This window comes from Thalassophryne amazonica, chromosome 14 (assembly GCF_902500255.1).
Source record: "Thalassophryne amazonica chromosome 14, fThaAma1.1, whole genome shotgun sequence".
Taxonomy (NCBI): Eukaryota; Metazoa; Chordata; class Actinopteri; order Batrachoidiformes; family Batrachoididae; genus Thalassophryne; species Thalassophryne amazonica.
Genome location: NC_047116.1, coordinates 66,685,835 through 66,707,458, shown reverse-complemented (window position 1 = coordinate 66,707,458; position 21,624 = coordinate 66,685,835). Strand labels below are relative to the sequence as shown.

The following is a 21,624-nucleotide window of genomic DNA, read 5'->3' as shown; positions in this document are numbered from 1 at the left end:
ACTCATCTCTGTGCTTGTTCTGTTAGACCTCAGTGCTGCTTTTGATACTGTTGACCATAAAATTTGATTACAGAGATTAGAGCATGCCATAGGTATTAAAGGCACTGCGCTGCGGTGGTTTGAATCATATTTGTCTAATAGATTACAATTTGTTCATGTAAATGGGGAATCTTCTTCACAGACTAAAGTTAATTATGGAGTTCCACAAGGTTCTGTGCTAGGACCAATTTTATTCACTTTATACATGCTTCCCTTAGGCAGTATTATTAGACGGTATTGCTTAAATTTTCATTGTTACGCAGATGATACCCAGCTTTATCTATCCATGAAGCCAGAGGACACACACCAATTAGCTAAACTGCAGGATTGTCTTACAGACATAAAGACATGGATGACCTCTAATTTCCTGCTTTTAAACTCAGATAAAACTGAAGTTATTGTACTTGGCCCCACAAATCTTAGAAACATGGTGTCTAACCAGATCCTTACTCTGGATTGCATTACCCTGACCTCTAGTAATACTGTGAGAAATCTTGGAGTCATTTTTGATCAGGATATGTCATTCAAAGCGCATATTAAACAAATATGTAGGACTGCTTTTTTGCATTTACGCAATATCTCTAAAATCAGAAAGGTCTTGTCTCAGAGTGATGCTGAAAAACTAATTCATGCATTTATTTCCTCTAGGCTGGACTATTGTAATTCATTATTATCAGATTGTCCTAAAAGTTCCCTAAAAAGCCTTCAGTTAATTCAAAATGCTGCAGCTAGAGTACTGACGGGGACTAGAAGGAGAGAGCATATCTCACCCATATTGGCCTCTCTTCATTGGCTTCCTGTTAATTCTAGAATAGAATTTAAAATTCTTCTTCTTACTTATAAGGTTTTGAATAATCAGGTCCCATCTTATCTTAGGGACATCGTAGTACCATATCACCCCAATAGAGCGCTTCGCTCTCAGACTGCAGGCTTACTTGTAGTTCCTAGGGTTTGTAAGAGTAGAATGGGAGGCAGAGCCTTCAGCTTTCAGGCTCCTCTCCTGTGGAACCAGCTCCCAATTCAGATCAGGGAGACAGACACCTTCTCTACTTTTAAGATTAGGCTTAAAACTTTCCTTTTTGCTAAAGCTTATAGTTAGGGCTGGATCAGGTGACCCTGAACCATCCCTTAGTTATGCTGCTATAGACGTAGACTGCTGGCGGGTTCCCATGATGCACTGTTTCTTTCTCTTTTTGCTCTGTATGCACCACTCTGCATTTAATCATTAGTGATCGATCTCATCTCCCCTCCACAGCATGTTTTTTTCCTGGTTCTCTCCCTCAGCCCCAACCAGTCCCAGCAGAAGACTGCCCCTCCCTAAGCCTGGTTCTGCTGGAGGTTTCTTCCTGTTAAAAGGGAGTTTTTCCTTCCCACTGTAGCCAAGTGCTTGCTCACAGGGGGTCGTTTTGACCGTTGGGGTTTTACATAATTATTGTATGGCCTTGCCTTGCAATATAAAGCGCCTTGGGGCAACTGTTTCTTGTGATTTGGCGCTATATAAAAAAATTGATTGATTGATTGATTGACTTCAACTGTGAGAGACAGAATCTAAAAAAAATCCAGAAAATAGCATTGTATGATTTTTAAATAATGAATTTGCATTTTATTGCATAAAATAAGTATTTGACCCCCTACCAACCGGCAAGAATTCTGGCTCACACAGACCTGTTAATTTTTCTTTAAGAAGCCCTCTTATTCTGCACTCTTTACCTGTATTAATTGCACCTGTTTGAACTTGTTACCTGAAAGATTTGGAGAAGATCTGTATGGAGGAGTGGACCAAAATCCCTGTTACAGTGTGTGAAAACCTGGTCAAGAACTACTGGAAACGTCTGACCTCTGTAATGGCAGACAAATGTTTCTGTATCAATTGTTAAGCTGTGTTTTTTTAGGGGGTCAAATACTTATTTTATGCAATGAAATGCAAATTAATTATTTAAAAATCATACTGTGTGATTTTCTGTTTTTTTTTTTTTTTTTTTTTAGATTCTGTCTCTCACAGTTGAAGTGTACCTACGATAAAAATTACAGACCTCTCCATTCTTTGTAGGTGGGAAAACCTGCAATACTGACGGGGTCACATACTTATTTTCACCACTGTATATAGCTGAATATATTGTCACAAACCTTGGTGTTAAAATGGACAGTGATTTTAAACTTGATAAACAGATAAATTCAGTGGTTAAAACCTTTTTTTAATCATCTGAGGCTTTTATCTAAAATCAAATCTGTCGTATCTTTTAATGATTTTGAGTGTTTGATTCATGCTTTCATCTCAACCCATTTGGACTACTGTATACTGGCATTCACCAGTCCTCCCTTGCCTGCTTACAGTTAGTCCAAAATGCGGCTGCTTGTCTTTTAACAGGCACTCCTAAGCATGATCACATCACCCCCATTCTTGCCTCTCTCCACTGGCTTCCTGTCCATTTTAGAATAAATTTTAAGATTTTATTGTTTGTTTTTAAGTCACTAAATGGCCTGGCACCTCAGTATATTGCTGATCTTATACATGTCTACTCCCCCACGAGAGCATTGAGAGCTGTTGATTAGCTCCGTCTTGTGGTGCCAAAAAGCAAACAAAAGACCAGGGGGGACTGTGCTTTTTCAGTGGTGGCTCCCAAGTTATGGAATGAGCTGCCCACTCATTAAAATGGTCCCCACCCTGGATACTTTTAAATCTCGTTTAAAAACTTAATACTGCATGAGAGTTGTGTGGCCTTCTGTCTCTGTTTTTATTGTGTTTTTATCTTTTTAGTGTTTTATCTGATACCTTCCTTTTGTTTTTATGTTTCTAATCTACTGTATTTTAACTTTATTTAATTTTTTTATATTTTATCTGTTGTCCAGCACTTTGGTAACCTTGTTTTTAAAATGTGCTATACAAATAAAGGTGGATTGGATTGGATATATATCCACCTTTCTAAGAAGGTACTGTCTCCGGTGACATGCTGCCTGTACAAATGTCACAGAGACATTCCACATCCATTAAGCATCAATAAACAGCTGGCATGCGGGTTAAAACAGCGTAACAACCGTTTTAACCTGCATGTCAGCTGTTTTTTAAGGGATTATTCAACATTAATTTTCATTTTAAAAGTTCCTTATTGAGATTGACAGTTTATGCCATTTGAGAGTCTACAAGCTTAATACTAGGGATGAGTGAGTAAGCCACTATCTGTATCTGCATCTGTTCAACCATCTAAATTATCTGTATCTGTACTCAGAGCGGGAGGGGCATAAACCAGAAGTGGGTGTGGTTTGACCAGAAAAGGGCGGGGCTTAAATCAGTACATTATTTTCAGCCTGGAATTGATATGGATTGATCAGAAGTTGCTATATTTATTGTTTATTTGAAAACTAATTACAGAACAGCCTCAAATTTGAGATTCAAATCAATGATTTTTTTGATCACAAAAGTAAGAGTACTATTTACAGAACAAGTTTTTTTTTTTTTATGAACTCAGAACATGAATATTCTTAAGTGTATGAATGAATATTTACAAAACAGCCTCAGAATTGAGATTCAGTGTTTTTGATCACAATAGTAAAGGAAATATTTCCAGAACAAGTTTTTTAAACTCAGAACATAAATAGTCTTAAGTGTATGAATGAATAACAGCACAGCCTCAGAATTGCCTTTCAGTGTAGAAGGAAATTATGAACTAAGTATGCATGAACAAGAGTGGTCATACTCAATGTAACTTTTTTATTATTATTATTATTTTATTTTATGATCAAACTGTGATTTTTTATTATTATTATTTATTTTACTACCTAAGGTTCTTGGCATTTTTTTCCACACAAAGTTAAACAATGTTGATTATGGTGTCTGTGCTTGTGTGTCTGTGTGCATGTGTGTGTGACTGAGGGAGAGGGAGAGAGACAGGTTGGTATAAGACTGTTTATTTTTTAATGACCTGTGTGAACTTGGTGATTCATGCAAATATCCAGTGATGGCAAACAGGGAAATAATGTCAGCCTTGTTCACTGTATTCTTCTCAAAAGCACCGCGTTCAGTACGAGCAAAGTTTTCCAACTGACTTTATATCACCAGCCAAACTAAGAGTAACCAAACGGTTAAAAAAAAAAAAAAAACTGACTGGAGTAGAGCCGATGACCGACACAACACGAGACATTTTCAGCTCTGTCTTGTCAAATCCACCACATGCATTACTAAACAAGTTCACCAAGTAACTTTAAATACTATACAAACCAAAATAGAGGCAAATTGAAGAAAACCTGAGAAGTACTGAGAGAGCAATGTGAGGTAGAATCAAGCCAAGCACAAAGAGAGAGCAGATCCTGTCTGTGTGTGTGAGAGGCTGCAGAGGGATGTGTCTGTGTAGGGAGGGGCAGGTGCTGTTAATGACTGGCCAATCACAGAGCGTGAAGACAGTCAGTCAGCCAGTCAGGATTTTCCTTCAGCATGAGCAGATATTGACGAGTTTTACTCATATCATGCTCATCAAAAATGCTTTATCCATACCAGAAACTCGCCTGAAACGAGTATCCAGCTCAACCCTACTTAATACTGATTATATATTGCTCAAATTCAGCCTGACGTCCGTCTAAATTGAGGGTTAAAACAGCTACTGCACGCGTGCGCGCACACACACACACACACACACACATCCACGGACTCTCAAAGTAAAAAAAAAAAAAGTGCTTTCATTGAAAGCTCCACTGAAAAGAACACAAAGCAAAAGATGAAAAAAAATATTAACATTCCATTCACTCCAGTGTGAAGATTTCTAAATAAATCAACAGCAAAAACAAGCCTTCACGCACGTGTGTGATCGCAGTTGCGACCGCCAGCCATGGAACGGTCCATTCATCGTCACTCAGAGCCACAGCTGATCATTTTCAAGTTCCACTCGGCCAGAGAATAATGTCCAGGTTCACTTGTTCTCAGGCTCGGGTTGCGCACACATGCGCATTATGGCTGATGCTGCTCTGCCTTGTGGCGTATTAGTCAATTATCTCCTGAGAATAGCGTCTTCTGAGTTTTTCCAATATGAGACATACATCTGCGTGTCCAGGCACGTCCATGATGACAGCTTAAGTAAACCACCAGCTGTGACACAAACAGCAGCGTCACAACACGTTAAGTTCCAAAAGCCGACAGACTGAAAAAGTTGAGCTTCAGGGTGAAGTGTTCAATCAATCAATCAAATCACTTTATTTATCCCCAAGGGGCAATTTTAAAAAGGCATGACAGTAGCTTGGAAGACTTTAAAAAATAAATAAATAACATACGCACAGTACACAACCATCAACAATACACAGACCATGCAACCACATTCAACAGCTAAAAAGGTTATACGTGCTGGATTATAAAGTGCTTTTAGATAAAGTGCTATTAAAATGTGCTTCAAACATCAGTTTCAAGCCATGAGGGGGTTAAAATTCAGCGTTTAGTTGCTGGACAGCCCTGGGGATAAAGGTCATCTTTCTCCTCTGAGTCTGACAGCCTGGACAACAAAGTCTGCATCCTACAGGGAGCCACTCAAACTCTGAAGTAAGTACATGGGTGGAGTCCTGTAATATTTAGCGAGCAGTTTTTACAGTCAGTTGATCACATAAAGAGGTGAGAGACCGAACCAGGTTGGCCAATGATTTTAGAGCAAACCTTGGCCACATACAGCAGACAATTTCTGTTTTGCAGGGTGATGGAGTGGAACCAGCAAGTGAAAGAGAAGGTGATTACATTTTCATTGAATGCATAATAAAATGTGGTAAGAATGACCTTGTTTACATTGAATGATTTCAACTTTCTAAGGGGCTACTGTCTCCGGTGACATTTCTTGAGCAATTCATCCGTGTTAGGGGAGAACCTCAATGAGTTTTCAAAGATTTTCCTGAGGTATTTATATTTCTCCACTATCTCCACCGGCTCCTGATGAATGATGGTGGTGGCAGCCTCAGCCAGCTGTCTCTGTTTGGATGAAAAAGTTATAATCATCTCCTTGGTCTTATTAATGTTCAGCTCAAGACAGGAGTTTTCACACCACAGGACAAAGTCCTACAGAGCTGAGCCATGCTGCTGAGTGTTACTGGAGAGCAGAGACAGGAGGACTGTGTCATCAGCAAATTTCACAAAGTGACAGTTTGGCTTGGTGGATCTGCAGTCATCAGTGTAGAGAATGTAGAGAAGTGGGGAGAAGACACAACCCTGTGGAGAACCGGTGGAGGTGGAGAGGGTGTCAGATAGGATGTGATTCACCAACACCCTCTGAGTCCTGTTGGTGAGAAAGTCTAAAATCCATCGGATGAGTTTATGGTTCAAATGGAAATGTGATATGACCTTTTCAGCTAGGATATGAGGCTGCATGGAATTGAAACAAACAGAAGTCTGGCAGAGAAGCAAGGGGTCTCCAGATGCTTGTGAATAGTGTTGAGTATAAATATTTTTGCATCATCGACACCTCTGCCAGTCTGATATGCAAATTGCAGAGGGTCCATCATTGAGTTGGTTGCCTTGGTGATGTGATCTTTGATGATCCTCTCCAAGGCATTCATGACCAAAGAGGGGAGAGCCACAGGTCTGAGATCATTTAGAACCTTGGTGGTGCCCTTCTTAGGGAAAGGAATCACTGTTGAATGTTTCCGCATCACGGGGACTGTGCTGCTGGTCAGGGAGCCCTGGATCAGGTGCTGAAACACACCTCCCAGCTGCTCAGCACTGTGCATAGGGTCCAGCCACAGATGTTGTCTGGCACTGGAGCAGTGTTTTTCTTGTTTTTTTTTTCCAGTGCTTTCACCACCTCTGATATGCTGATGGTGACGACAGGATTGCCAGCTCTGAGACTGGTGACAATAGATTCCACATGGGTGCAGTTATCCCTTTCAAATCTGGTGAAGAAAGAGTTGAGGTCATTCGGGAGGGAAGTGACCTTCCACCTGGATGGGCTTGTGGCTCGTAGAGACAGAGTTCACTGCAGCCATGTTTTGTGGAGGTTCCATTTTGCAAAGCTCTGCTCCACTTTGTTTTTGTATTTCTGTTTAGCAAATTTTAGTGTTTGACCTCTCTGTTGACCTCCTTTTTCTCATCTTCAGAGCCAGTAAAGAAGATTCTTTTTTTCTTTTTCAGAATGTTTTAAGATCTTTGTTCACCCAGGGTTTGTTGTTAGGGAAAATTTAGATTTTTTTTTTGGAAGGGATAATATTGTCTACACAGAAACACATGTATGCTGAGACTGCCTCAACCTGCTCACTGATGTTGATGCAGAAGGATCTGAGGGTGTCCCAGTCTGTAGTTTCAAGACACCCTTGTAACCTGTCAGTGCTGTCTGGTGTCCACTGCTTAATCTCTCTGATGACTTTTTCTGTCCTTTTTATGACAGTGTATTCACCTTATTCAGCCCCGCCCACTTTTACAACAGAGGCATTTCCGTTTTGTCTTAGGACGTCCGCTGAGCGGTGTTTTCAGTATGGAACAGTGGAAGATATTACATGGGTAGAAACAAAAACCTTTTTGAAAAGCTCAAAGGGATCGACTCTGGCTCAGCCACGGATCATAACAGAGCAGGAAGATGACATGAAAAAGTGGCCCTCCATTATTTTTAACTACTTTGTGTTGTCACTTGGCGTGGACGGTTTGGCTATGAGGAACGACGAGCTCCGTGTCGCACAGCGCCGCCGAAGCTCATATAAAAGCACAATTAAGTTAAAATACCACGTGACAAGTACTACCACCATAATGCCAAGATTATGTAACGTTAATATACGTATGGTGTTATTTTGATGCAATGCTTGGTTGTTTCAAATGCCAGAAAATGAGTAAATTAGATAGCAGCTAATGCTACAAACACAGCTTACCCATTTATCTCACTAGCATCCGCCGTGGCTTCTTCAACAGAGTGTTGAGGTCCAACCATTTCTCTGGGTAAAGATCCAGTGGTGTGGGTTTTTTCTCCATAAAATGAAATGGGTGGATTTTTCAAATTCAGCGCCTTTAGCCACCACCGGAGATCCTCGTCTTTTGATGGAGGAGGGAACAAGTTAAATGCGTGTACACAGCACTCAGATCTCTCCTTTCCATGTTCAAAACATCGTTCTGAAAGCGATAGTTTCCTCTTCATCCAGTTGTTGTGGCACTCAAGAATTGAACAATTAATGCTGCTCATGTTTGGACACTTCTAGGGTACTGTGTTCTCACGTAGCTCATCAGATGCAGTGACAAACCGGAAGTTGTTTGACAAAATGGAGCTGCCCACCCTGACTTCCTGAATAAGGTGAATAGGCAGGAGCAAGCAGAATGCTGCTGTGGTCAGCAGAGCCGAGCGGGGGGAGGGCGTCTGCTCTGTGGGCATCTGGGATTGAACCATAACATTTATCCAGTGTTTTTCCCAAATTGGTGGTGCAGTGAACGTACTGATGAAATCCTTTAAATGATTTATTAGTTGAACAGTAATTAAAATCTCCCATGATGAATTTAGGAGCATCAGATGATATCATGTCTATTTTATCCAGCATGTTTTTAATGTATTCTGTAGCTGAAGGTACGCTTGCTTTAGAGTGAATATAAACCACAATGAAAAATAGTTGAGGGAAGGGAAAAGGGACGCAGTGAGACAGCCAGGAGTTCAATGTCAGGATTACAGTGTCTCTCTCTGATAATTACTGTTTTGCACCATCGTGGATTAATGTGGAGGCAGAGGCCACTGTGTTGTTTACCAGTCCGTGCAGTGTCTCAGTCTAACCTCACAGGGAACCCGAAGCCATCAATGTGCAGGCTGTCTTCACTGTCACTCTCACTCAGCCATGTTTCGCTGAAATCAAGAACAGAAGCCCTCTGACATTCATACATGTGAAAAATGTTTGCTTGCAGTTCATCGGTCTTGTTGCACAATGAGCGCACACTTGCAAGAATCACTGATGGGAGTGCACAGTGCTTGCCTTCTCCTCGCTTAAGTCTCTCGTTGACTCCACTCTTTTTCCACCCCGGCCTCATTGCCTACTTGTGCAGGACGTCCGTTTGGGGGGGATAGTGTCAGCAATGTAACTTCTCCGGGAGCTTAGCTGTGATGGTAGCTCGGTCCGAGTGGTGCTGTAGTCGTAACGCCAGCAAAAAGTCCCTGGAGTACGTAATCTGCAGGCTGTCCGGGAGGCTGCATCCATTTATCAATGAAGGCACGTATTCCAAGATGAGGATGAGAAGCTTAATAATCCACAAGTTCCTTATTAAGTCCATTCTTCCGAGCAATAGACACTAAAAACAAGCTGGCTAATTAGCGCTAGCTCACAAGTCCACTGTGTGTGAGGTGACGAGGCTCACACAAAACACGCCGCAGAAATGCTGAACAACACTGCAGCAGCTGACAGTGAGTTGCTCCACTATATAATAAAGTTCTCGCAGCACTTAAACCACGCGTGCAACTAAAAACAAACCAAGACACGTACAAGCTACTCTCAGCACCAAAACCGGTAAACCGCATGAGCAGTGACCCGTAAATCTTCCATCTTTGATGTGTGTCATCTCCTCTGTTACTCTGAGCCACTGCTTGAAAAAGCTTCATTATCAGACAGAACCACATTCGTTTCTCTCTATCTGAGATGTTTCTGTTTTGCTCTCAACTACGTCACATGCAGAGAAATTCCAAGAATTGCAGAGTGAGATGTTTTCCAGAAATGCACCTGTTACCTCGCTTCGGGAGAGGAATGAAAAACATCAAAAACCACTAATTATGAGTGCATGTGTGCAGGAAGACTTACAATCATGAGTACTTTGGTGTTGTGTTGCTAACTGGGTCATAAAAAGCATGTGACATGTCTTTTAATCCCCAAGTTGCTCCCAGTGTGTAGTGAGTACCTTGCATGGCAGCACCCTGACATCGGTGTGTGTGTGTCTGTGTGAATGGGTGAATGTGAGGCATACTTGTAAAGCGCTTTGAGCTTCTTATCCAGATGGAAAAGCGCTGTATAAATGCAGTCCATTTTTTATTGGCTGCTTATTATTACACTGCACATTGGTGAAGCAGGGTAAGGTTTTCACTGGTGTGTGCCTGTATATCTGTGCCTTTGGACAGAATAACTCAAAAAACAACTGGAAGGACTGCCAAACAACATGAAGCACGTTGGGGTGATTTTTGATCCTACGTTGTCCTTTGACCTCGACATTAGAGATATTACGAGGACTGCTTTCTTGGAGTTGCGAAATATAGTGAAGATCCATCCCATCCTGTCTATGGGTGACTGAGACCATGATCCTTGCATTTGTTTCTTCTAGATTGGACTACTGCAATGTTCTATTTTCTGGTTTGCCAAAGTCCAACGGGAGGTGATGGTCAAGTGATTAAAGCGTTGGGCTTGAGGCCAGAAGATCCTCGGTTAAATCTCAGCCTGACTGGAAAATCACTAAGGACCCTTGGGCAAGATCCTTTACCCCCTAGTTGCTCCCGGTGTGTAGTGACTACCTTGTATGGCAGCACCCTCATATTGGGGTGAATGTGAGGCATTATTTGTAAAGTGCTTTGAGTGTCTGATGCAGATGGAAAGCGCTGTATAAATGCAGTCCATTTACCATTCATCCAGCATTAGGGGTCTCCAACTGGTTCAAAATGCTGCTGCCAGACTCCTGACTGGAAGCAGAAAGTTTGACCCCAAGTTTGGCATCTCTTTACTGGCTTCCTGTCTCTGTGAGGTCAGATTTTAAGGTTATGCTATTAACCTATAAAATTATCATAGACGAGCACCTTCTTACTTAGCCGACCTAGTCAAGTCCTATGTACAGCATCCTCAGGGCGCAGGACTACTTTGGTCTGCAGGCCACAGAGGCTTCTTGTTTTGTAGAATGATCGCCCTGTGGAGATAAGAGTCTGATTCTGTAGAGACTTTCAAGTCCAGACTTAAGACGCATCTGTTCTCCCTCTCGTATGGCTAGCATACTGGCATAGCATGGTACAATACTTCCTATCCTTTTAAATTTAATCTATTAGTAAACAGAGCGGGTCTCAGCCTCAACTTTATCTAAATTCTGGGTTTGTTAGTGAAGCTTAGGGCTAGCAGCTGGTGATGCTATGCTTTGGTGTAATTTTTCTGGCCGACTGATTCTTCTTTTTTCTTTCTGTCCAAATTGCAGATGATGTCACAACGTCACGGGCTGGATTTGATAACCACATAATTTCTGAAATGGACGTGGAACGTGAAATGAACTCTGCTGCTGGAACAGGCCAACTGAATGGCATGAGCACTGCTGGATGACCCCTGCCTGTGGACTGGATGCTGCATGAACTTCTCATCAAATGCATCTTCTTTTGTTGTTATGCTCTGTTTTGTAAAAATCTTGTGACTGTTAGAATGGCCGAAACATAGGGTCACCCCTTTGAGTCTAGTCTGCTTGAGGTTTCTTCCTCAAATCATGAGAGGGAGTTTTTCCTTAAGTCCCTTTCACATTGGCGTATTCGTAGAGCTGCTTATTGTGGTGTATCGTCTACGCCAAGTTGAGCAGCTCTACGCCCACTTTAAGCAGCTCTGTCAAGTTTTTTCTCCCTGCGCAGCAGTATGTTGAGGGCTACGCACATAGGAAGGAAGAAATTAAACATGTTTAATTTTCTTCGGCGTAAGAAAGCGTAGTGCGCTGAACGCAGTTTTAAGCAAGTCTGTGCAACACTGCGCTTCTGTACACAACCAAAAACTGAGTGCGTGAATCCAGAGGAATCAGCTGAGAACATAATCACACGATCACGCAGCCCACAGCACCTGTGTGTGATCAGAACAGGGAATCGAACCTCAACTCAGAAATCCAGAAAGACAACAGAAAAAGCAGGTTGGTCGCTCACGCTCTCTCTCGCGTGCGCGCCCTCCCTCACTCTCTGTGTCTGATCAAACCTGTGACTTTAAAATAAAAGCCTCGTCGCTGCATGTCGGTGTACTCATCAAACGCTCTGATCGATCAGGTCTGATCAAACCTGAAAAGAGCTGTGACTCTTTAACATAAAAGTGCACTCGCTGCACGTCAGTGCGCTCATCAAACGCCCTGATTGATAAGGTCTGATCAAACCTGAAAAGAGCTGTGACTCTTTAAAATAAAAGCGCACTTGCTGCGTGTCGGTGCGCTCATCAAACGCCCTGATCGATCAGGTCTGATCAAATCAGCAGACCTGATCGGAGCAACCAGAGCTTTAAAAGTTTAGCGAGTCACAGCGTTTCATTCATGGCAGTCTTTACCACAGCCAGACTCAGCAGCATCTGGACACAATGAAAATGATCCAAGACAAAAAAAAATAAAATAAATAAATATAATAATAATAATGTTAAATGACTGTTTCTGAGCTGCACCACTGCAGTATAGAGCTCACTTCCACAGTGGCCTCATCGGGAACCCGAGCAGGAGCATCAAAAAGCTCCAGTATGTTCCAAACAATTTCTTATTATTATTATATGTACACTGGCAGTGTCAGTTTAACACTGTCAATGTTAGTTTTACACTGGTGATTTTACTGTGTATCATTTGCTCTGTGAGGGAGTGTCAGGGTCAACATTTTGGCCATGTACGAGGTCTGTGAGAAAACTATCCGACCTTTTTATTTTTTTCAAAAACTATATGGATTTGAATCATGTGCGCTTCACAAGCTTGAACCTTCGTGCGCATGCGTGAGTTTTTTCACGCCTGTCAGTTGCGTCATTCGCCTGTGGGCAGGCTTTGAGTGAGCACTGGTCCACCCCCCTCGTCTGATTTTTTATTGTCAGGGAAATGGCTGAGAGGCTGCCGCTTTGCTCCATGAATTTTTTTTCAGAAACTGTTAGAGACAGCCAGTTGGAAACCATTCTAAAGATTCAGATGGATTTCGGTGAAGATTCTGTCGGCGTCACACGGATTAAGGAGTGTTAAAACCTTTTTAAAGACGGCCCACAGAGGCGGAGGGCGCGCGGCGCACCAAGCGGCCATCGACAGGCTGGAACGACCAGATCATTTCTAAAGTGAACGCTGTGTTGATCTGGGACATCGTGTGACTACCACAGAAATGGCAAGAGAGCTGGACATAGCACTTTTGTGGCACATTCCACTGTTACAGGAGATTTTGTAATGAAAGACGTGGGGAGGATTTCGCGCGTCGGCACGGAGCCGCTCATTGCGCGCAACAAAAAAAAAACACCGTGTTGGAAACCATTCAGAAGATTCAGACGGCTTTTGATGGCTTTTCAGTCGAGTGAGTATCCGAGAAGTTGTTTAACAGCTCGGCATGTTCCAACTTGTCCTGTGAGACTTCCAACACGGAGGTGTTGTTTGTCCAGCGGCTGTGAGCGGCTGCGTCCCGACGCGTGAATCCGTCCGCACGTCTTTCATTACAAAATCTCCTTTAACAGTGGAATGTGCCGATAAAGTGCTGATCCCGACCTCTTCTGAAACTTCTCTGCTAGTCACATGACGTCCTGCATCAACAGCGCTTTAAATTTGGAAGTGATCTGCTCGTTCCAGCCTGTCGATGGCCGCTCGGGGCGCGGTGCGCCCTCCACCGCTGTGGGCCGTTTTTAATCCAGTTTTAATGGTCCTTAATCCGTGTGATACCGACAGAATCTTCACCGAAATCCAACTGAATCTTTCGAATGGTTTCCAACTGGCTGTCTCTAACAGTTTCTGAAAAAAAAATTCAGGGAGCAAAGCGGCAGCCTCTCAGCCATTTCACTGACAATAAAAATCCGACGAGGGGGGTGGACCAGTGCTCACTCGAAGCCTGCCCACAGGCGAATGACGCAGCCGACAGGCATGAAAAAACTCACGCATGCGCACAAAGGTTCAAGCTTGTCTGATGCAAGCGCACCTGATTCAAATCCATATAGTTATTGAAAAAAATAAAAAGGTCGGATACTTTTCTCACAGACCTCGTAGTGGGTTTGTCTGTGCATGATGGAGCATGCAGGTGCCTGAGTGTTCAGGACTCCAATTGCTGGACAAGGTCAAGGACACACCCACGTTTCATTTGGCTGTGGCAGATACATGGTTTATTAGAAAGATGTAAGTGTGGACTGGTTGTCTGCCTGCTTGATTGACATACAGTGCTCAAGATGGTTCTGTGGTGTCATGGATGCTGCGAAGTGCAGCACCAGCGCATGTTCCCAGACTTAACTTGAGGTGATGCTGCTTGAGGTGGCTTTGCTAGAAAGACATGCACACACTCTTCTCTGCTCTTCCACATAACATACACAATGTTGGTTTGGTGCATTGATGTATGTGATCTGACCTACATCTACAGGGCTTCTGCCAAAGGGCGAGTAAGCAAAGCAGCGACACAGCCAGAGAGAAGATAATATTAAACTCAGTCTGCCTCATCGTGTCAAACATAAAACCGATCCTTTCCTTAAAAATTTGAACCATGAATATTGTTCCCAAGGTCAGCATCTGGTCCTTTTCTGTTCAGTCTGTGGTGTCAGTAGCTGCTGATGCTCAACTGACTTTTGGCTACTCACTTTGTAACCTCTGACCCTGCAGTATGGCCTCTGCAGGGATGAAACTGATCCATTAAATGTGATACATCTTGGCTTGCAAAAACCTCCAGGACACTGATTAATTCATTTTTTTAATTTAATTCATTCATTCATTCATTTTTTTTTTCAGTTATGTAGCCCATTTTTGTCAGCATGCAAATCCACTTCAAAATTCAGCGTTGATGATAATAATAACAATAATAATCCCAAACCAAATGGACAAAAACCTTCAGTGAAAAGCAGCAGGAAGAATTAATTCTTGTAATACCTGTACATTTCCAAAAATGCAGCCATGCCTTGTGTGTGTGTGTGCAGAATGTGGTTTTGCATTCTCTTGTTGAAAAATGCATGGATGTTTCTGGAAAAGTCATCTTTAATATCCCTGTCACACCAGAGCAACAATGCCGTATGAATGAGGATTCAAATGACAGTCGCTGACATTCGAGCTGCACTCGAACGCCTCGTACAGCATACTTACAGCAGTCGGCACATTTGTGTGCCAGAGCACATGCACTCTACATTCACGTTGCACTAGTGTTGGAAAACATTTGAACGGCAGTCGAGTTTCTGTAGTACCGCAGTATGACTGCAGTCATATTTGTACACAATTCAAAGCATTTGGACTGTGTTCAAGGGGCTGTACGAATTGTTCGAGCACGTCAACTCTCCAAATGTCTTGACTGTCCTCCCCATCACACAAGAGCATGAATGAGCCCGAATGCCGCGCGAATGGATATTTGAACTACAGTCAGGCGAATTTGAAAACCTCATACAGCATTCCTGAATGCATGCCACACAGTCGGGGACAATCGCACCTCCAGCTTGAATGTAGTGACATGCACACTACTGTTAGCTGCAATTGAACTGGGGACACGTCGAATAGCGGTTGATGTGCAGTCATACCGCTGTTTGAATTCAGTTGAAGCGTTGTGATCGAGTTCGAGGGAAGCTCCAAATGAGTCAGGCATGCCAAATCCTGCCAACACGTCCTGATTGTACCCCCGATGAGCGGGATCCCCTGTGCATCATGTTCAGGGGTGCAAAGAAAATATTGTAATGTGCAAAGTCTGTGGCATGCAATCATTATGTGCACTAGACGTGAACATTGCACAGTCACATTGAATACACCGTGTGTCACAGCCAATCAGTGCGTCTCAGATCCGTGCTGCACCGTGCACGGCTGAACGGCTGTCATCCATAATAGGCCCAGGATTACACGTATAGTGATATTCCCACTTATGGGACAGATAATGTACCTGTATCTATCATTGTGTCGATCATGTGTGGCGATACAGCCTCTGACACATGAGGTGGACTGACAATGGATCTGTGATATCATGCTCATTGTGGGCATTACACTGTGATCTCAGGTGCCGCACGTCAGTGAGTCTCCGTGACATGCTGTCACACGCCGCCTGTGATCACAGTGCAACCGTCTGGATGGGGTCTAACAGCCATGATAACATGATGTTACAGATGCATCTCCTAACACATAAGGTGGACTGACAATGGATCTGTAATTTCATGCACATTATGGGAGTAAGTGGCGCATCATGCAGAGCCTTTGAATCACTGTGGGGCAGTGCACCGCACAGCTCCACATGATGTTACAGCTATGATGATGGTCATAATTCACATACATTATGTAACCTGTGAGAGGGCATGACCATGTATCTGTAACAGCACGGTCAGGTGAGCTGCGCAGTGAGTCGGGGTGTCTCAGAGCCATGCTGCATCGCGCATGGCTGAATGGGCTGTCACACCTGTAATACACATCATATCACAGTAACGCATATGAAGGACTGGTGTTGCAACTGTATTACCAAGCCATCACAGTATGAAGAGAATAAATGGTCACCTTTGGAATGGCTCCAGATGGACCTGCTCAGTGCATGTCAGCCAGCCTGCAGTCGGGCTGGACTGAAAGGCACAGATTCTGCCTCATTCATGCTAAGTGTGACGAGGCCCTGAGACAGCATATCGAAAATCTCAGTGTACTATTCTGCATGGCTGCACTGGCTTGGGACTTCCTTCTGGCTTGGGACTTTGCATCTCATCCTTTCTCCTTTCCTCTGTGTTTTTCTTTCTCTGCTCCAACCTTCAAAAGTCCCAACTTCACCAGACTGTGAATTCTTCATGCTATATTTGGAATAACCATGGAATTGATCAGCTGGTCTCTCAACGCTGTTGACACCATTTTTTCAACAAGGAAATCGGGGCTGGAGGACCCTGCTTGCTCAGATGGAACCTATACTGCGGGCTATGTTTTCAGCGCCTGGGAGAAGTGGCATGTTGCGTGCTTGGTACCACTCTCCGTGGAACACATTGAAGATTTATTCTTATTTGCTTTTATGGTAGGAGGGCTGGGGCTGATTGGGTTATGCACTGCCCTGATCTACCAGAAAATTAGCAAGACGGCTGCTACCAGAACCACAACCCCACATCTGTCCATCATGATTAATGAAGTGGGCAAGGCGGTACAGTTTCAGACTGTGTTAAGTTTTGAACTCAAACGCAAGTTGGAAAACATCTCAGAGCAAATATCTGCCTTGCAAAGGAAGATGTTGGAGACCAGGGAATATTCATAAATTGGATTCCGACGGTCAGAGGAGCTGCAAATGGAGTTTATGTGTCTCTCGGCCTAACCCTAAACATGGCAACCTTATCAAAGGTCGAAAACACCCTGCTTGTTTTCCTCCAGAAGGATTTCGACAGGCTTGGTGAAGCATTCGGCTCCCCTCTTATCTGCTCTCCCTCACAGCCTGCTGTTGTCAAGGCAACTCCATACTTTATGCACACACAGACAGAGATTGATGCACACCTCCCCCCCACCCCTATCACCCCCTTGTGTTTCTGTCCCTACCCCCCCAACCCCAGCCTCCACTCTGCCACTCCCAGGAGGCCGCGCGGCACGAGCTGGAGCACCCCCACCCCTCAAGCCCGGATCGCCCGCGCAGCGGAAATGCTGCTGCAGCCCCAACACACTCATTGCCTCAATTCAGATGACAGACTGTTTCAAAGTTTAGCGTACATAAACAAATCAAATGTATATGTGCGGATGTTTTAATTCTGATGTGAGCCATTATTACATTCAACGAGTAATAATTGTGGATTAATTGCTGTAGTTTTGTTTGAGGTAATTGGGTGTGAAGAGGAATTGCCCTTTTATGGATCAATAAAGTTGTTTGAATCTTTGAATCTCTAATGCTGCCATCATAGAAGTGTACATTACCTTTGCCAAGGGTGCTAACACAACCCCATATCATGACAGACCCTGGTTTTGGACTTGTTGCTGATTACCATCTGGATGGTCCTTTTTTTGACTTTGGTCAAATGTCCACAGTGTTCGTTTCTAGCAAAAACATCTGAAATACTGATCTGTGAGTGAGTAGGTAGCTCATTGGGTAAGGAGCTGACTTGCCAATATGTAGACCTGGGTTCGGATCCCACTCATGCAACCTTTCAGTGTCCTTCAACAAGACACTTAAGTCTGATTCATGCGTCTGCAACTCCGTGACTCCATGGCCACGCAATCAAGTTGCCATAGGCATGACTCTTTCAAAGTTCACTGTTGCAATAGTGGGTGTCACAATGGAATTTATCGCCGGAATAGTATGGGGCGCCACTTGAAGAACAAGGCAGGGACTTACTTTCCACTTGCATCGTTACTGCTGCTGGTCATTTTTTTCTTTTCTGGACTACTTTGTCCCTCAACAACCTCTACTTCTTCTTGCTATCGTCAGCCTCCAAACTAACGGTACATGCCATTTCTTTCCATGAATTGCAGGTCGTGTGAACATCTTTGTAGTTTTTTGACTCGGTGTTGTTAAGATGGTCATACTTGGAGACTTGTTCTGCCAAACATTCTTCTATATGATCCATGATTGAAATGTAATCCATATGCGCACTGCAAAAACCTTTACGTATTATGGGAGAGGAAGGTGTAAAACTGACCAATCCACAGCCCTTGTGGTCTCTGTTGTTTTGACGTGTAGTTTCAGTTTCATCAGGCTTCAGAGGGTTCTTTACTGTACTTTTCATTTTGAAGTAAAAAAAAAAATTCTCACGTTAGAAAACTTTGATCTTGCTCTGTAAATTAATACATAACTTTTCCATTGTTATTGCTTCAGCTGAGACAGTGATTTCTTGATTGACATAATAATAAGAAGAAGACGACTAATAATAATAATGTGCCTTGTACAATTCTTTTTAGACTACATAAAATGGCATGAAAAGTAATGTCTACATTTTTAGGTAGTAGGGTAGATGCCTTATTTTACCCATTGGGTAAAGTAAGTATCGAACATGTCACCATTTTTTATTGTTAAATATATTTCTAAAGGTGCTACTGACATGATATTTTCACCAGATGTCGGTAACAATCCAACTAATCCATACATACAAAGAAATCAAACCACAGATGCCCATAAATTCTGTGTAATAATGTGACATGACACAGAGAAAAAGTATTGAACCCGCTTAACACAATTTATTAAATACTTTGTACAAAAGCCTTTGTTGGTAATGACAACTTCAAGACACCTTCTGTATGGAGGAAATAGTCATTTGCATTGCTCAGGTGTGATTTTGGCCCATTCTTCCACACGGTCAGTCATCAAATCTTCCATGGACCTCTTCTACGAACTGTGATCTTTAGTTCTTTCCATACACTTTCTGTTGGATTCAAGTCAGGTGATTTGCTGGACGATTATAGCAGCTTTATTTTCATTCTCTGAAACCAATTGAGAGTTTCCTTGGCTGTGTGTGTGTTTTGATCATTGTCTTGCCAAAATGTTCACTCTTGTTTCAGCTTCATCATCCTGGTAGATGGCAGCAGATTTTTTTATCAAGAATGTCTCTGTACATTTTTCCATTCATCTGTCCTTCGATATGTTTGCTACTTTGAAGTTTGACAGTGCAGGATGCTGAAAAACAGCCCCACACCGTGATGTTCCCACTGCCAAACTTCACTGTTGGTGTGGTGTTTTGGGGCTGATGTACAGTGTCATCTGACCTCCAAACATGCTGTTTGGGCATCCAAAGAGTTCAGTTTTGGTCTCATCTGACCACACTGTTCTCCCAGTATTTCACAAGCTTGTCTATATGTTGTGCAACAAACTTTAAACAAGTTTCAACATGCTTTTTCTTCAGCAATGAAGTCTTGTGTGCTGAATGTGCACACAAGACATGGTGGTTGAGTGAATTACTTATTGTTTTCTTTGAAATAATTGTGCCTGCTAATTCCAAGTCTTTCTGAAGCTCTCCACAAGTGGTCCTTGGCTCTTGGACAACTCGTCTGATAATTCCTCTCAAGAAGCACCTGATCGTGGCCAGTTTTATGGTGAAATGATGTTGTTTTGCAGCACTAATGTTTTCCACTAATATCAGTGCACAAATGATGCCTTGCACCCTCTCATTGAGTGGCTGCTCTGTAATTAATCAAAGTTAATGGGTTATTTTGCCAGCTGGGATATATAGGATAGTTTAACTGTTACAGTGTTGATCATGCAAACATGAACTGAAAAATGTCTTTGATCATGTGCAGAGCGGATCTATGAGGATCATGAGAACCTGGTGGAAAACCTACTGAACTGGACCAGAGACAGTCAGAACCGTCTGATGTTCACAGAACGTACAGAGAAATACGCTCTGTTCAAAAACCCCCAGGTAATTACACACACACACACAGACAGGGTGATGCCCAAAGCAAGTTGAATGTGCTGATTAAGGCTTGTTGTCTGTGTAAATCTATTCTTTGTTTTTCCTGGTTCCTGTCTGCTGTAGAACTATTTATTGGGACGGAAGGAGATGTGTGAGATGGCTGAAAGGAATAAAGAAGCTCTGTTAGAGGTTGGTCTGTTTTCTCATGTCCAGGCTCTTGTGATTGCTGAAAGGCTAAACATATCCTGATATTTAGATTCTGCAAGTGTTGGGTATAAACCCTGAATGCCGGTTATTTAATGTAATTGACCACCACTGAGTTCCGGTGTCCCGTCGAGATGGGGTGAACCTTGAGATGAGGTGCGTCACGCTGCTGCGCATGCGTGCCCATGCGCACATCGCTCTACCCCAGACTTGAAGACGTCACCCGTCGAGATGAGCTGCCTTGCGCAACTGCACATGTGGAGATGATGATCATTTTTGATCAGGATATGTCATTCAAAGCGCATATTAAACAAATATGTAGGACTGCTTTTTTGCATTTACGCAATATCTCTAAAATCAGAAAGGTCTTGTCTCAGAGTGATGCTGAAAAACTAATTCATGCATTTATTTCCTCTAGGCTGGACTATTGTAATTCATTATTATCAGGTTGTCCTAAAAGTTCCCTAAAAAGCCTTCAGTTGATTCAAAATGCTGCAGCTAGAGTACTGACGGGGACTAGAAGGAGAGAGCATATCTCACCCATATTGGCCTCTCTTCATTGGCTTCCTGTTAATTCTAGAATAGAATTTAAAATTCTTCTTCTTACTTATAAGGTTTTGAATAATCAGGTCCCATCTTATCTTAGGGACCTCGTAGTACCATATCACCCCAATAGAGCGCTTCGCTCTCAGACTGCAGGCTTACTTGTAGTTCCTAGGGTTTGTAAGAGTAGAATGGGAGGCAGAGCCTTCAGCTTTCAGGCTCCTCTCCTGTGGAACCAGCTCCCAATTCAGATCAGGGAGACAGACACCCTCTCTACTTTTAAGATTAGGCTTAAAACTTTCCTTTTTGCTAAAGCTTATAGTTAGGGCTGGATCAGGTGACCCTGAACCATCCCGTAGTTATGCTGCTATAGACGTAGACTGCTGGGGGGTTCCCATGATGCACTGTTTCTTTCTCTTTTTGCTCTATATGCACCACTCTGCATTTAATCATTAGTGATCGATCTCTGCTCCCCTCCACAGCATGTCTTTTTCCTGGTTCTCTCCCTCAGCCCCAACCAGTCCCAGCAGAAGACTGCCCCTCCCTGAGCCTGGTTCTGCTGGAGGTTTCTTCCTGTTAAAAGGGAGTTTTTCCTTCCCACTGTAGCCAAGTGCTTGCTCACAGGGGGTCGTTTTGACCGTTGGGGTTTTACATAATTATTGTATGGCCTTGCCTTACAATATAAAGCGCCTTGGGGCAACTTTGTTGTGATTTGGCGCTATATAAAAAATTGATTGATTGATGATG

General features: G+C 43.0%; 1 protein-coding gene across 4 annotated transcripts in view; it reads left to right on the top strand.

Moving 5' to 3' along the window:
* raph1a (Ras association (RalGDS/AF-6) and pleckstrin homology domains 1a) overlaps positions 1 to 21,624 on the top strand; it is a 356,622-nt gene that overhangs the window by 298,004 nt on the left and 36,994 nt on the right. For all 4 annotated transcript variants that reach the window (XM_034185831.1, XM_034185830.1, XM_034185828.1 and 1 more), the window contains 2 exons: positions 20,015 to 20,136; positions 20,254 to 20,319. In XM_034185831.1, the coding sequence (XP_034041722.1) occupies positions 20,015 to 20,136; positions 20,254 to 20,319 (188 nt within the window). The remainder of the gene's footprint in view (positions 1 to 20,014; positions 20,137 to 20,253; positions 20,320 to 21,624) is intronic.